The sequence below is a fragment of the Ictalurus furcatus genome, chromosome 13 (assembly GCF_023375685.1).
Source record: "Ictalurus furcatus strain D&B chromosome 13, Billie_1.0, whole genome shotgun sequence".
Classification (NCBI taxonomy): domain Eukaryota; kingdom Metazoa; phylum Chordata; class Actinopteri; order Siluriformes; family Ictaluridae; genus Ictalurus; species Ictalurus furcatus.
In genome coordinates this window covers 2,501,188-2,516,894 of record NC_071267.1, presented here as the reverse complement: position 1 = coordinate 2,516,894, position 15,707 = coordinate 2,501,188, and the positions used below count along the sequence as shown (strand labels likewise).

General features: G+C 37.0%; 1 protein-coding gene across 1 annotated transcript; it reads right to left on the bottom strand.

The window, feature by feature from the left end:
• Positions 1-426: 426 nt before the first annotated feature.
• Positions 427-15,419, bottom strand: LOC128617439 (protein phosphatase 1 regulatory subunit 1B-like). Its single transcript, XM_053640564.1, has 5 exons — positions 15,099-15,419; positions 7,034-7,117; positions 6,630-6,705; positions 3,906-4,001; positions 427-1,124 (listed from the first exon to the last, which is right to left on the bottom strand). Exons 1-5 carry the CDS (start codon positions 15,186-15,188, stop codon positions 985-987), a joined length of 486 nt encoding a protein of 161 aa, XP_053496539.1. The 5' UTR covers positions 15,189-15,419; the 3' UTR covers positions 427-984.
• Positions 15,420-15,707: the final 288 nt, after the last annotated feature.

Here is a 15,707-nt window from a genome sequence, read left to right as displayed (position 1 = left end):
TTTGCCACTGGAAGGAACAAAGAAGCTTCAGAGCGGTACCCTAATAGGTGAAAATTGTATCTTTTCTTGAGGTCTTGATAAGGTACACAATATTTCCTTAGTGAACAGTATAGTCTATTAAAGGGTACAGTGGAATATGGTACAATTATATTCCTGAATTACAGGTCTGCATTGGGGTACCACCCTACAGACCAGTGATTTTACCCTAAAAGGTACAGTTAGGTACCTTTTCTTGAGAGCGTACATATGATTATTCCGTGTGTCATATATCAACTGAATGCCATCCCACAAACCCTCAGGAGGCTGAGGCCCTGTGGTCTGGATCAAGACATAGACTAATGAGGACAAATCTATTTAGAGCATGTGTGAGGACCTGCTTCAAAATCCTTAAGGGAAGATGAGGTGAAAGTTTTGAGGCTGCTGAAGAGAAAACAGGAAACAAACTTTTTGTGCTCAATTTATCAAGTTAGTTATTACAGACTTCATGGATGACATAAAATAAATGATTTATGGATAAAGGCCTCAGGCATCAATGCTTAAAAATGACATTCAAATTAAATAATCAGAAGCATTTTCTATCGTTGTGTAATGTTCTGTAATCATGTGTAATATTGTATTTGGTCCCTGACGAAATTATAGTCATTCTTTACTTTTGGACCAAAAGCAAATAAATCATGGCCTTAATAAAAATTTTATTAACATGTGCATATTTTACTTCATATAATGCTCGATTGTGCCATATTAATAACTTGAACAGCTTCTCTTTCTTCACTAATTTATATACTGACCTTCAACATGACCTTTCTCTCTGTCTCACACCCACACAAAGTATCTCTCTCTCTCTCTCTTTCTCTCTCTTTCTCTCTCTCTCTCTCTCTCTCTCTCTGTTTCTATCCTCATGTTTATAAAAATATTTATTTCTTCTCATAAAATTGTCATGTAATTCTTCTTAAGTTTCCTGTCTGGTTTGTACCTCATCAGCTCTCATTCTTCCCCTTCTTCCTCGCTATCCCTGTTTTCTGCTCTTAAATTCTCTGCTTCCTCTTCTCCTTTCTTCACTTCAGCCAATCCCCCCGATGATGACAGACACTCTGATTTCTCAGATTTTATTTCCTCTGGTGGATCTGCAGGTGAAATATATGAAACACACACACACACACACACACACACACACACACACAAAGGTCAAACTTGACATTGATTTAAATTTTATAGAACCGTGACATTTATTTTACAGCCACATCTCAGTGATGGTGAATATAAGCAGTACTGATGGAACTCGGACCCCAATGCTTAACAGTTCTCAACGATGACCCTGAACATCATCTCTGTAAAATAAATACTATATGTTTTATATAAGTAAAATTTGATGTTACAGTAACACGCATACGCTTCTAACACACACAGGGTGAATTCCCCTGTTTCAGTGATATACAGTGCCCTCCACTACTATATTGGCACCCTTCGTAAATATGAGCAAAGAAGGCTGTGAAAGAAATGTCCTTTAGATCAAACAAAAAATTTGTTAAAAAAATTTTCACAAAAATACTCTGCTCTCATGGATATCAAACAATTGCAAATACAACACAGGTTTATCGAAAAAAGCATTTTTGTTAAATGCTGTTAGGTGTGCAAGAATTATTGGCACCCTTTTAGTCAATACTTTGTGCTACCTCCCTTTGCCAAGATAACAGCTCTGAGTCTTCTCCTATAATGCCTGATGAGGTTGGAGAATACATGGCAAGCTCACCAACCTTTTGCCACACATCACAGATGTATTCCTTGGTCTTACCCATTGTTATGAATGACTAAGGGAATTTGGCCTACAGTATGTGTTACCTCATATTTATACCCCTATACAGGATCCTATACAGGAAGTCATGGTTGAACAATTTCCTGTTCCTAATCACCCAGGTGTACTAAAAATTTTTTTTTTTAAATATCAGTGGGAATATACTTCAAATATATTTTTGTCATATGAATTCATAGGGGTGCCAATAATTGTTGCACACCTATATTTAACAAAGATTTTTTTTTTTTGATAAACCTGTGTTGTGATTGCAATTGTTTGATATCCATGAGAGCAGAGTGTTTTGGGGAATTTATTTTAACAAAAGGATCAAAAGGTTAAACAATAAACACAATTTTTCACAGAATTATTTGCTCATATTTATTTGCTCATCACAAGGGTGCCAATATTAGTGGAGGGCGCTGTACACTTGATATTAACTGCCATCCTTCCTCATCAGTGTTTTGTCCTCTCTGCTCTGATCTGCTCTCATCTGGAAATATCATGTGAGCCATTGTGAAGAAATGATTCACCAACTGTATTTAATTTATTTCTGCAACATTCATATAAAAATGTAAAATGTTAGATGGATAAACTGCAGCACAAAGTGGCCTAATAACAATATAAACCTAATAACAGTCTAAACTTTTGCCGAATAGACAAGACATCTGTGGGAAATTTCTTTATAGTACCTTATAAAATAAGGTTTTCAGAGAAAATGTTTTAATATCCCTTATTTTTCCATGTTTACATGGAATTAATCCTCATTAACATGTATTATAGTTCCGTTTCACCCCTCGTAACCAGCAGGGGATGGTGTTTGAACACCTGGATACTGGATGTTGGGGCCGTTTGACACTAAAGGATGTTTTGATCAGCTCCCTAGTTCCCTAGGATGTGAATCAGTTTATCGTGTACACAAGTTCTGGCACTGGTGAGGACCCTGGCTCACAACACGTTGGGATATTGATAACTCATTCATGATAACTGATAACTTTACTGATTTGTTAGCTTAATCATATGCATTTCTGTCACGGTACGCCAAGCAGGAACATAGGCTAGCTAGTGTATTTAAAAAAAAAATCATTAAACACTTAAAAGTCATTAGACTCAAACAAACCGTATGTAGAAGGTCAAATGAACTTAAATATCACGAACGTAAGTAATCATTTGAGGGGTACAACAACAATAACAAGCTGCTTACATTTGTAGACAAAGTTGGCTGAGAGTTCATCCCCTGTTTTTTTTTTTTTTAGCTGATAGGCTTCAGAAAATATGGCGTCATTTTTCTAGTAAGGGAATATAGTGAGCATTGATGTGTGCTGGTTTTTGCAATGCATTTTGGGATTTTTTTAGGGAGCGAACATTCCAGTGCAATGGAACGATTTTGCGATTGAGACAGCCCTCAAAATGGCTGACTGCCTGATCAGTGCCCTAAGTACTGTACTAGGGAGCTGATAGAGACCCACTGTAAGTTACATGGTGACCATACTATGTACTATGAAAAGCCATCAGTAATGGTAGACATTCCCTTTTCGGTCATCTAACCTTGTACACGTCAAGCATTTGCATTTCGGGTAATCCGGTAACAACAGTTACAGTCAAAGTTACAGGCACACACATCGTCCAAAACTGCCGACAGTCTCCTGTGGTAACTTAATTAACCTTGTTTCTAATGAGCTGTGTCTGTTTATTCTCAGTTTTGCAGGCTAATAGCTCTTTGGCCAGCTAGAAGTATTGGATTAATCAATTTATCTCACAATTATGTCCGGGGGGGGGGGGGGGGGGCGACGGTGCTTATCGTGTCAGGCACGGCATGCAAGGAGACTCAGATCATACAGCATCACACTACTGAAACATGTAGAAACTGTGATTTTTCTTCAGTGCCCGTGGTGTGCCTACTCTTAATGGTGGGGTGTGGAGTTGCTGGCTATTTGAAAATCTTTTAATCTATTTCAATATCTTTTTTTTTTTTTTTTTATCAGATTGCTGCAACTCTCCCACCAGTATGAACTCACCATTTTGGATTTACAGTATACTGCAGGAGCATAGTTGAATCGTGCTATTATGACCTTTGTTAGATTTTCAGAGCTTACTCAAATAAACAAAGTCTCACCTCTCGGAGCATCTGAAGAAACATCTTCATTGTCGGATGATTCTGATGAAGGAGTGTCTGGAGTTTTGATGTGAGCTTGTGCCATCTTTTGAACTGCTATGGAATGAACGGCAAGCAGAAAATATTCTGTGAGTTACAGTGAGTTACACGCTGTTCTGGTGTTCATGTTGTAGTGTCCACCTTAATATTTTACGGTTTCATCTCAGACAATAGAACAAAACTACCTCGATAGTGATTATTTTGTTTTTGTCTGTAGACACGTGGGTTTTGTTCACCATAGTTCATATAACCCATAACATACTGTAATTGTACATCAGTTTTAGCGCTAAGACATGCATTCAATATTTTTATATATACAAATTTCCCTTAATTATGTCAAATGCAAAATCTGAGGTAAATAGTCAGGTATTTAGAACAGGGGTGGTTCTAAGATTTCTTTTTGAGGTGGCACCGACTCTAATCCACTGTTGCTTTGGCTGTGCTACTCAGATAGCACAGTGACACTAGAGACTGCGATATCAATTGGCAAGCAGTTGTGACAGGATGGTTGGCTAAAAGCAGGCTAAGATAAACATTCAAAATAGATTGTATGCAGAGTGAAATACCGAACAAATAGTAATAGTGTGAAAGCTACAATATGAAGTTGTTCCATAAGCTCCTGATGAAAGATATTGTCTTAATGAGGACACAATTGACTTATATAACTGGCCTCTCATGTGAAATATTAAAACCCATTTCTCTTGTCCCATTTTCTGAACAAAAAAAAAAAAAAAAAACATTGTCAGAAGGAAAGGAGAGAAAACAAGACCAAGTTGCATTCTAAGGATGTTAAAGATAAGATAATCGAATTTCATAACTTAGGAAAAGGGTGTAAAATTATAACTAAGAGGATGGAAGCACTTTTGGATGAATGGTGAGGAAGTGAAAGCTGCATCAAACCACCCAAGCACTACCTAGACAAATCAGTCTCTCAAAACTCAGCACAAAAACAAGACAGCCACAGAGGACTCTGTGCTTGGTGGCTGAGAATGGAGTAAAGGTGCACCATTTCAAGAGCTCTGCATAACTGAGGACCGTATGGGAGGGTGGCTAGAAAGATGCCATCCGAAAGATGACAGGAGAGTAACCAAGTCAAGATAGAGATACTGTATTTGGGCAAAGCACTATTTGTGGTGCAAACATAAGGCCATGCACAATTCTACAGTGAAATATGGTGGTGGTAGCAGTATGCTCTAGGGACACTTATCATCCTTAGAACCTGGGCTACATGTCAAAATTAAAAGGATAATGGATGGAGTGAAATAAGGGGGGGGGGGGTGTATTACAAGAGAACCTGCTTCATTCCGCTAAAGAAAAAACAACAACAACAAAAAATTAAAGCTTGGAAGAAACTTCACGTTTCAGAAGGACAGTGAACAGTGCAGTCATGCCAAAGTCCAGAATTGTATCCAATTGAGAATTTGTGGCATTGTTTGAAAATATATATGAAAATATTGTTTGCAGTCAACAAAAACAACCAACCTGAAGAACCTGAATCAAATCTGCCAGGAAGAATGGGCAAAAAATCGCTCCCAAACAGTGTGCAGTGCTGGTAGGAAACTCAACAGACTTAAAGCCGTTATAGCAGCAAAAGGTAGTTCTACCAAGTTCCAAGTTGAAGGGGGTGAATACTATATACTATACTATAGCATTTTTCAATTCCGTTTCAATTTCAGCATTTTTCTATTTGTTTGGGTTTTTTTTTTAATCCACTGACAAATAATGACTTTGAAAATTTTGCATTAAGAGCAAACTGGTTTGTAATTTAAAAAATATACTTGAAGGATCTATTTGTGTAAGTGTCATTTGATTACAAATTTGAGTCTGATGACTTTTAAGTGGGACGAATACTTCTGCAAGGCACTGTATTTCTTTAATATTTTTTGAAATATCAGTAGCCATAGACTGATGTCAATGAAAAGGTCCCGTTGTGTTTAACATAACACAATTTTATATCCTTCATTTCCTAAACCTATAAATAGAATGTGTAGAACCTGTAAAAAAAAAAAAAATGTTTTTAAGGGAAAGGCCTTCATAACGAAGATAAAGAAGATATTATCACTATGATTGTGAAATTGTAAACCTAGGTTAAACATGAGCAAAATCAATCCCAGCTTGTCTACACTCAGGTCGTTTGGTCAAATGGCATAAAATAACGAACAAGCTGCAGACGGTTTGAAATAGGAATGTTGTTGGTCCTCGTGTGCTTACGTGTGTTTATTTATTTATTTTTCAAAAGTCAATTTTGCTTCGATTCAATTATCTTATTTGGTTTCTGTCATTCTCACAGACTGACATATCAAAAAGAACACCTGCACAGCACAGTTATGTGGACAATAAGGCATCTGTGTGTGTGTGTGTGTGTGTATGTGTGTGTGTGTGTGTGTGTGTGTGTGTGTGTGTGTGTGTGGGCATGTTCCACCAACTTCTTATTGAAAAGTGATTTCTCATGTTGAGTCTATCATCGCTTTCATTTAGCAAATTCATCTCAGGTGATGAAGAAAGTACAAAGATATCAGTCTTTGTGTGTGGGTAGGGGGGGCGCTTACTTTAACTTTGTCCCCACGCACAGCAGTGTTGTGGTTTTAAAAAATGTATGTAGTTTAGAATAATTTCATGTATAATTTTTAAATTCAGTAGTCAATTAAATCATCAATTAAATGACATAAATCTAACTTTTCTTACCTTTGAGTGAAGGAGGTTGATAAATGCTTGTGTCCGTATTCTTGGGCTTTGAAACTCCATTTTCACAAACAAACAACTAAAATATATTTTTTAAAAAGTTCAAAATGAAAAAGAAGATATTTATAAAGAAGATATTAATAACACCTTGTTTCAATAGTGACATTACTGATAATTACCATAATTAGTTATTTGACACGTGACATTTATTAAACAATAATATAACAATTATATTGTTTTTTTAAAAAAAAAAAAAAAGCTAGAAAGCGAGATAGAGAGAGAAATATCTTGAAATGTACATTTTAAAATCTTCCATTGTTAATTTTTCATCTAAACATTATTTCATTTGTAAGTTTGCTGCTTTTAGTGTATGTAGTGTATTTTTTTTTTTAATGGTTCCACTTCACCGGAAAGCTGGGATTCTCTTCCTCCGGAGACGGGTGATCTGTCATGCGGAACAGCGTGGCTGGTGTCGGTCTTCTACGCCGAATCTGATTTCAAAACAGAAATCATTTACACCATTTCAAATTTCCATGCCACAAAAACAGTAATATACTGTAAATAGGGTTGCCTTGTAATATTGTACATTACCAAAAAAAAAAAACATCCACATTTGACAAAATGTGCTACATTTATAATCGATTTACAGGAGCTTTACAATTCATTTAACCCGTTTTATGGTATAGATCGATGTTTATATGATAAGACAAATTCCACTCTGATAACCATCCAACCAAATATAATGGCTTTCCGTTAACATGGTATTTGTTTAGACCTTCCCGTTGTCTAAGAAGACAACATTATGGGGTGCTTTTATCATGATCATAGCACAAGCTCTAGAATGTTGCTTTTTGGGTTTTTGTGTGATCATTGTCTCAGGCGTAACCTGGTACAGAGCGGCAGAGTTAGGCAGCTATGTAATAGACATTAGATGGTATCAGCCAAGGCGTAAAATCCTTCAAATATACATATGCGCATCCTGAGTAATCCAGAAAGAGTGGGCGAAATCCAATCAACATGTCCGTCCATCACATAGAAGGATAACAGGAAATTGAAGAAAAAGTGAGTGATGCATTTAATCAGCGCTAAAATGTGTCCTAAATCCATAATGACGTTTTTGTGTAACCGCAGTGTGGAATGAGAGAATAGAAGGATTAATCGGGCTGATATTTTACTCCTGCGTGGGTTCAGATCCCAGGCGACTTTTATTTGACATTGTCCATTGTCTCCAGACTCAGTCCTTAAGCTTGCTGAAATAGAAAACCGAAACACCGAGTGCTTTTAAGCCTACCTGCATGATCAGTGACATTGTGCTTGTTTAGTCATTTGGTATATAACTGTACATTTCCTTAGCCACATTCCAAATAGGAACTTTTGGTTCAAAGAAAGTTGAATATGTCAGGTTTTCAGAGAACCGTTTCAAATCCTATTCGTAGATGTTCCTAAGGTTCCAAGGGCACCATCAAGGCAAGCACTTTTCTTATATCTTAAATCATCCAAACTCTGGATTAACACAAATGGAACTATGGGAATTATGTTCTGATAAAAAATCCAAAATAAATGAAAATAATTGAGTATTTTAGCATCTTCAAAGTAGACCCCCTTTTTGCTTAGAATTTCCAGAAATGAATTCTTGGCATTTTCTCAACCGATTTCTTGAGGAATTTCCCTGAGATGCTTTTTAAACAGTATTAAAGGAGTTCACACCTACGCTGGATGCTTATCGGCTGCTTTTCGGAATATTTCGCTACAAGTCATCCATTTAAAAAAGGATTTTTTTTTTTGTAAATAAAATGTTAGTTTTCTAATGAAAGAAATGAATATGTTGGCACAATTATATTTTTTATCTACGACACCGATTTCAAACATTTAATCACACACCTTCAGATCAAAAGATTTTTAAGATCATGAGAAACAATTCAGTCAAATGTCCCCAAACGTTTGGCTGGTAGTGCATATAAACATTTATTTGGCTAATATATATATAGAGAGAGAGAGAGAGAGAGAGAGAGAGCATCACTCCCCCCTCTGGCATTGTGGAGAACTTCGCTCCCCCCTCTGACCTTGCAGAGAATGTTACTCCCCCCACTAGCATCATGGTGAATGTCACTCCCCCCATTGAGCTTCGTTCCCCCGACAGGCTGCGCAGGAGTGGTCGCTCTGTGCTCAAAGCAGGCTGGGAATATCTAGTCATCTCCCTACGGTGCGTTAGAGACCGACCCACTTCTGAACCTCAGTGAACACATCAAGCAATTGCACCCGCCTCTAAATCCAAATCGTGACGGTATCACACTATTCTATGTATAAACTCCTCGCCAACATATATTCCCACACTGACCACCAAGCACAGAGTCCATTTTTAGCCACAGTCACAGCTCACACCTCGCAAGTCCTGTGATGTACAACTTAAAGCATTAAATTCTAGTAAGGATTTATATTACAGAAATTATGTTTCATTCTCATCCAGCACTGACAAGGTGATAAGTAAGTAACAAACACAATGTGTCATGCTGTGATCGAAAAATACTGAGTGGCAGGGTGGTTTGAAGAAGCAGAGTTACTGTTAGCACTCAGGAGTTGATTGTTTTTCTGTAACAGCATGTCCCAAAGTGTTTTATTCTTAATTATTATACTCTTATAGCACAGTAATTTTCCAACCATTGCAATGCCATTTTTATCAATTTATAGTTAAAGGTCAAATGAAACCTCATGTAGACCACAATCAAAGGCTGCATTCAGTTGATTTCTAACACGTGAAATGCTTATCACAGTTTTTTTTTTTCACTGTCACAAATAAGTGTAAACTCCTTATAAAAATACAAACACACACATCCCACATGCTGCGGTGGCTTTATTTAAAATCAGAATCTGCAAAGATGTCATGACTCACCTCAAACTGTATAGCAAAGTTTTTGTACAGTATGATACTCATTTTACGGCAATAAAAATAGGCACAGATATACTCGTGTATGTGTGTGTGTGTGTGTGTGCGTGTGTGTGTGTGTGTGTGTAGCCACACTGTGATTCACATCACTGTAGGCAGTTGTGGTGGTGGGAGGTTAAGTTAAGAAGCTCTTGTGCTTTGCAGTAAAATAAAAATTCCAATCCACTGTTTATCACAACTAAACAGGTCACAACTGCAAATCTGTACTAATGTAGATTAGTATTAATGGGGATTTTTAGTTAAAATTAGTAGTAATGGGGATTAGTCGTCGCGCGGATTTGTGGTAATGGTGATTAGTGGTAATGAGGATTGGTACTGATCGGGATTAGTTGCGGTGAGGATTAATAGTTGTCAGGCTTAGTGATAATGAGGATAAGTGGTAAATTGGTCGCAGTGAGGATTGGTAATAATCAGGATTGGTAGTAATTAGTATTAGTAATAATGAAGTATTGTAGTAGTATTGAAGATTAGTAGTAATGTAGTAGTAATTATCATACTAGTAGTAATCAGGATTAGTAGTAATGATAAATACCAGTAATGGGCATTAGTAGCAATGGAAATGAGGAGTAATGAGTATTAGCAGTAATGATGATTAGTAGTAATGATGATTAGTCATTTGGATTAGTAGGAATGGAGATAAGGATTACTCGCAATGGGATTAGAAATTAGGATTAGTAGTAATGGAGATTAGTAGTCATGAGGATTAGTAATACTGGGGGATTCTAAGTAATAGGGATTAGTATTAATGTATTAGTAGTACTGATGGTTACTAGTAATTAGTAATACTGAGGATTGGTAGTACTGTGGATTAGCATTAATGGGGATTTGTAGTAAGGATTGGTAATAAGGTTTTAAGGCTGGAACTCTCTGTCAAGTGTACTCTGAATGTGTATATACAGTAGATTTATGATCAATCTTTGAACTCAGCAAAGCTAGGGTCCATGCACTTTTAACATGCATCAGATCACACAGAGTTTAAATTACAATGTACAGCAGGGGTATATACAGTCATATACAGGCCGGAACTGCCGATTAACCTTCAATTCGCCCCCAAAAAAATTGAGTCCATATTCCAAATTAAAACCATCTTGTGGACCGTAATTGCATGGAAAAAAATTCTGTGCCAGTTTCTGTTATTTCATTAGGGGGGTAAAATATCACAATACAGGTTGATGCTTTACATTGGATTAAGAATAACATGGTCCATTACCTAAAATGAGATCGAGATATAAGGGGAACATCTGGTGTATATATCTCAGTGTTATAAGGGGAAGGCTGCGCTCACAATAAAATTAAAATTCTCACTATTCTGAGCACTTTCAAACAAGCTACTCTTTTACTCTTACTCAAGTAATTGTTAGGATGGGTACTTTTACTCTACTCAGAACTTTTTGCGACATAACAGTACTTTTACTTGAGTATGATATTTCACCTCTGTGTATATGATGCATGCAGTATGTACATATCTATGTATAGGTTATGTATAGGTTAGTGTGGGGGTAGAGAAGTTAGTGTTCATTGTATCATTTTCTCTATTTCTATGCACATATTTATTTATTTATTTATTTTTAATTCTCTTACCACTATTTTCCTACCTAGTCTGACTGTAAACCATTCTGTACAGTACATGTTCTTAGCCATTTGGAATTAATATGTGAATCATCCATTTAAAGTTTGACTAGTGAATATATCAAACCACTTCCCTTGGTCATCAGAGAGAGAGTTAAATGGTAAAGTGAGCGTCACATTCTCTCTACACCATTGAAGATGATCTTAACTTTAAATGCTTTTGGCCAATTGGGCCTTGAACGCATTAGTATTAGATGTAAGATTTGAGACACATGAAGCTGCTGGAAGCACGTTATATTTGCCATGAACAACGTTTTTAGTTTGAAATCCACCAACCAGGGGGACGGGGGCCCTCTAACTCTATATATATACACACACTCTTCATCATTCTTTTATAGGCATCCTCTTCAGCCAGGCCTATTTATATGGAAATGCTCCTTTTTGTTAAGCTCACACACGCTACGTACCCATAATGTGGTGTGTGGGTCTCTTAGCAGCTTAACAAAGCCATTAATATTCACAGAACATCCACTTTGAAACAAAACGTGTTCCCCTCGTCCACTTGAACTGGTCATCTATTAAAGTGAAAATGAGTCGCTAATCCCAGTTTTTAGTCCGTTTGCTTATGATCATTATATGTGTTTAATCACACACACACACACACACACACAGTTGCCTAAACAATCTTCTGCATTTCACATTTTCTAACTACAGCAGCTTTTTTCATTATGTAATCACTTGTCTATCCTCCACTCATCCACCTTTTCTCTCTTTTTCTTGTCCTCCATCCTATAATCCCTCCCTACATTCCTCTCTTTCTCAGCCCCCCGACTTATTCTCTGTTCCTCTCCTCGTCTCCCAGCTAATTGGGTCGTAACATGACACAGCACCTGATGCTGAACTAGTTTCTCACCTCACACACACACACACACACACACACACACACACACACGGGTGCACACACACACACACACACACATTACGTAATCTGTTGTCAGGCAGACGGATGCATAATCCTCTTTCACTAGTGATGGCGTTCACTGAGTTTACTATGTAATTTTTTTTTTTCGTTAATAAGTCAGCATTAAAGTTCTATATCATAATATCTGAGCAGCCCTTCATCACAGTTTATGATTTTTTTATATGATATCTATGCACATAAGTAGATGCAGCCCAACACATCCATGAAGTGGACTATTTTCCTATAACGGCACATTCCAAAGTGCTTTATTCCTTTTATATCGCAAAGAATTTGCCAACGATTACAAGGTCACATTTTGCTTTTTAACCGTTTATAGTTACATTTAATGTTGACGAAATTTCCACGAAATAGCTCCTGTTATCACTTATGTGTAAGCAGCTATAAACAAGTGTTCCCTCTTTTTTTTATAAACAATCCTCTTTATTCTCTCTCTCTATTGAAGTTCATAAGACAAAAAAAACACAGCTTGTCATGTTATTGCGATACCAGAAAGAGCAAATTCCTCTATCCTGAAGACTTTGATGGACGTTGCCATATCAACAATTATACGCATTTGTTTATTATTAGCCTTATATTCTATGAAGTGTCCACCATACAAGTCCCTGTGAATGAGCTGTTACTATAGAAACAATGGAATAATTAAAATGAGCATGTGATTTGAATTACAGCCAGAAATTCTGTCAGTACTGATATAAGAAAAACATTTACCACCCTCAAATTCTTTTAATAAATTATAGAATATTTAAATGAAGCTGGCTTCAGATTTGGCTAATGTAAAGTCTATATATGTATATATATACATACATACACTGTGTGTGTGTGTGTGTGTGTGTGTGTGTGTGTGAATGAGACAGCAATTTGTCCAAATGTCCAAAAATGTATACATAAAACCCTATATACCTTATCCTATATACACTGACAATGAAATATTTTTTTTATCTGAATGTTTTCTGATTTTCCTGACTTGTCAAAAGCTATAAAGATATTTTTAATACTATTTTGATACCAAATCTGCCAACATGCAACACAGGATACTTTAAAAAAAACTCATTTTAATCACATTTCTATAATAACAACACTGAGAACCTGATTTAATAAGACATAAATTGAGCAGTGATGTTACTCATAAGAGACATCCCCCATTTTTTTGTTTGTTTGTTTGTTTTTTCACAAAGCATACTTTTATAATTTGGTTTTTAACCCTTTAATCTCCTGGGAGCTGCCGGTGTGTCCAGACTTCTTCATGCTACACACGTATCTACACAAGTTTCCTGTAATAGTTACTAATTATCAACTGAAATATATGCTTTAAAGTCAATAACCGCTGCTGTGTCAGAGGCAAAGCAGGTGGCCAGGCTTGCTGCTTACCCCCGACATCTGATTGGCCACCCTGGTTGCCACTCCAAAATGCATTTCTCATAACTGGTTTAGTAGAAACCAAAGATTATTCGATGTTTCTGCTATCTGATTAACTGCTTGTTAATAATATAACAATAAAAAAGCATTATCTAAAATGATCAACTCATTTTATCAAACATTCATATAAACTAATATATAAATATTTAAATTAGTCCATAATTGGTTTAGTTTGTAATTCTGTAATTCATGTCATTCATATTTCCATGACTATGAGTCATTTAGATGCCATCAGCAAACTCCTGTATTTCCAAAGGAAAATTTACTTTCCCAAAAATTATGAGTTGCTACAAACTGATCATCCAGCTGTAAAAGGTCTGAATGGGAAAGGTTAGCACAAGGGGCGGGGTTAGCTTGAGGGCAGGGGTTAACATCAGGGGCAGGTTTAACATCCCTGCAGACCAGCTACCAGCTGCCAAAATACAGACCAGGCTTGTAGACACTGGTAGGAATTAAACAGTTTCTGAATTACAACTACTAATACTACATCAGTTTTCTCCACCAATTTGGTCATTTGCCAATACCCACCCACTAGCCAGGGAAGGTGGAGCTAACACATGCTTCTTCAAGTTTTTAAAACTTTCGCTTATGCTGTTATAGGGTAGCATAACACACTTGGAGGAAAGTGCTATCTACCCTCTTCTGCATAGAGATGTCCACGATTGGGTATTGTCACTGTGATTGACAGGGGAATTTTTAAGGAAAAAAAAAACCCAACCGTAAGGCAATTTGAAAACATTTATTAAGCATGTTAGTCAAGCAATCAGGAAGATAGTAAATACTGTACCTTTGGCATAGCTGGTTGGTCCATGCATGTGTTTTAGCAGCTGGTAGTCAGATCAAGCTGGATTTTTCAGCAGAGATGAGCAGCTGGGTTCGCCTGAAGGGCGGAGGTAGAGCTCACACGAGGGGCGGGGTTACCGTTTGAGGCTATTGTAATTACTTCTTGAGTACGAATTTGTCATGTGAAACTACATGGCCTTGACTATGGTAACTATGGCATGATTTGGGTTTGAATGCACTACTTAATGACTAATTGATCCATCAATACAATTTTAATTTACTATCAGCAGCAGCCAAGTTAACTTTTAGAAGCATCATTATTATGGACAAAGGTAATGCAATGTATTGTATGTATATACAATATGATGAAGAGCATTTTTTGGTTGGAATTTTAATTAGAAATTAATTATTTTGAAAAAATATGATTTGATAATATAATATGAATTTTTCTTTTTTTAAAAAAACTACCTAGAAATAAAACGCAAATATACAAGCACCTTTGTTTAAACATGATTCTTATTATGGGGAATTCTGATCCCATGTCTTGAGCCCAACGGAATTCGCACACATTTTCATACTCACACTAGCGAGTCTGCTGCTATTTTTATCCACTCTGTTCCAGTTGTAGTGGTAAGTGAGCTCTTTGTTTTTATATAACAGAAGAAAATGTGCTGTCAGGTCACTTTCACCTCACGAGATCCCACTGCTTTCAGAGCAGAATTTCAGACTTTGGTGTAATTCAAACCAATTTGACTTATACTTCTCTTGTTTTTCTTACCATCTCCACTTGTCTGGGGTCGAGCTGAATCGGACCCGCGGAGGGAACAGAAAACTGGATCTTCCTCCCTTCTTTTATCTCTCCCTCCATCTCAGATGGTTAAAAAAAACAGATCTGGTTATTTTCCCTCTTCAATAAACCGGTCTTTCGATGACGTCCCGAGATCAAAAAGCTGCTTAAGTCCTGCGTCTCTTCTCGACACTTTGCTTATCATTTACAACAGAACGACTACGTTCTTTTCCGTGTCTTCAATGAGACCGCGCTTTCTCTTGCTCAGACACACTCCAGGTTGTGGAGTAATATGTCTTTCACTCCCCTATAGAGAGCGAGAGAGAGAGAGAGAGAGAGAGAGAGAAAGAGAGAAGAGGGCGGGAATAAAGAGATGCTGGGATAGAGGGAGAAAACGGGAGGGGTGACAACAAGAGAGACCAAAACAGGGAGAGATGAACAAGGAGGGACAGAGGGGGGATAAAAGAGAGAGGGAAGGGTGACAGATTGAGATTAAAAAAAAGAAAACGAGTGAGTGGCAGAATGAAAGAGACTGTGACTGATAATAAGATGCTGGTGATTGTCTCTCACAATGTCCTAGATGTCTTTACAAATAGGGGG

Bases quoted from the DNA above. Each gene is read 5' to 3' on its own strand.
- LOC128617439 (XM_053640564.1), bottom strand. From the start codon at position 15,188: ATGGAGGGAGAGATAAAAGAAGGGAGGAAGATCCAGTTTTCTGTTCCC. The intron at 7,118-15,098 runs GTAAGAAAAACA...TTTTGAAATCAG, and splicing joins ACCCCAGACAAGTGGAGATG to ATTCGGCGTAGAAGACCGAC. The intron at 1,125-3,905 runs GTGAGACTTTGT...TTTCACCTGCAG, and splicing joins TTCTTCAGATGCTCCGAGAG to ATCCACCAGAGGAAATAAAA.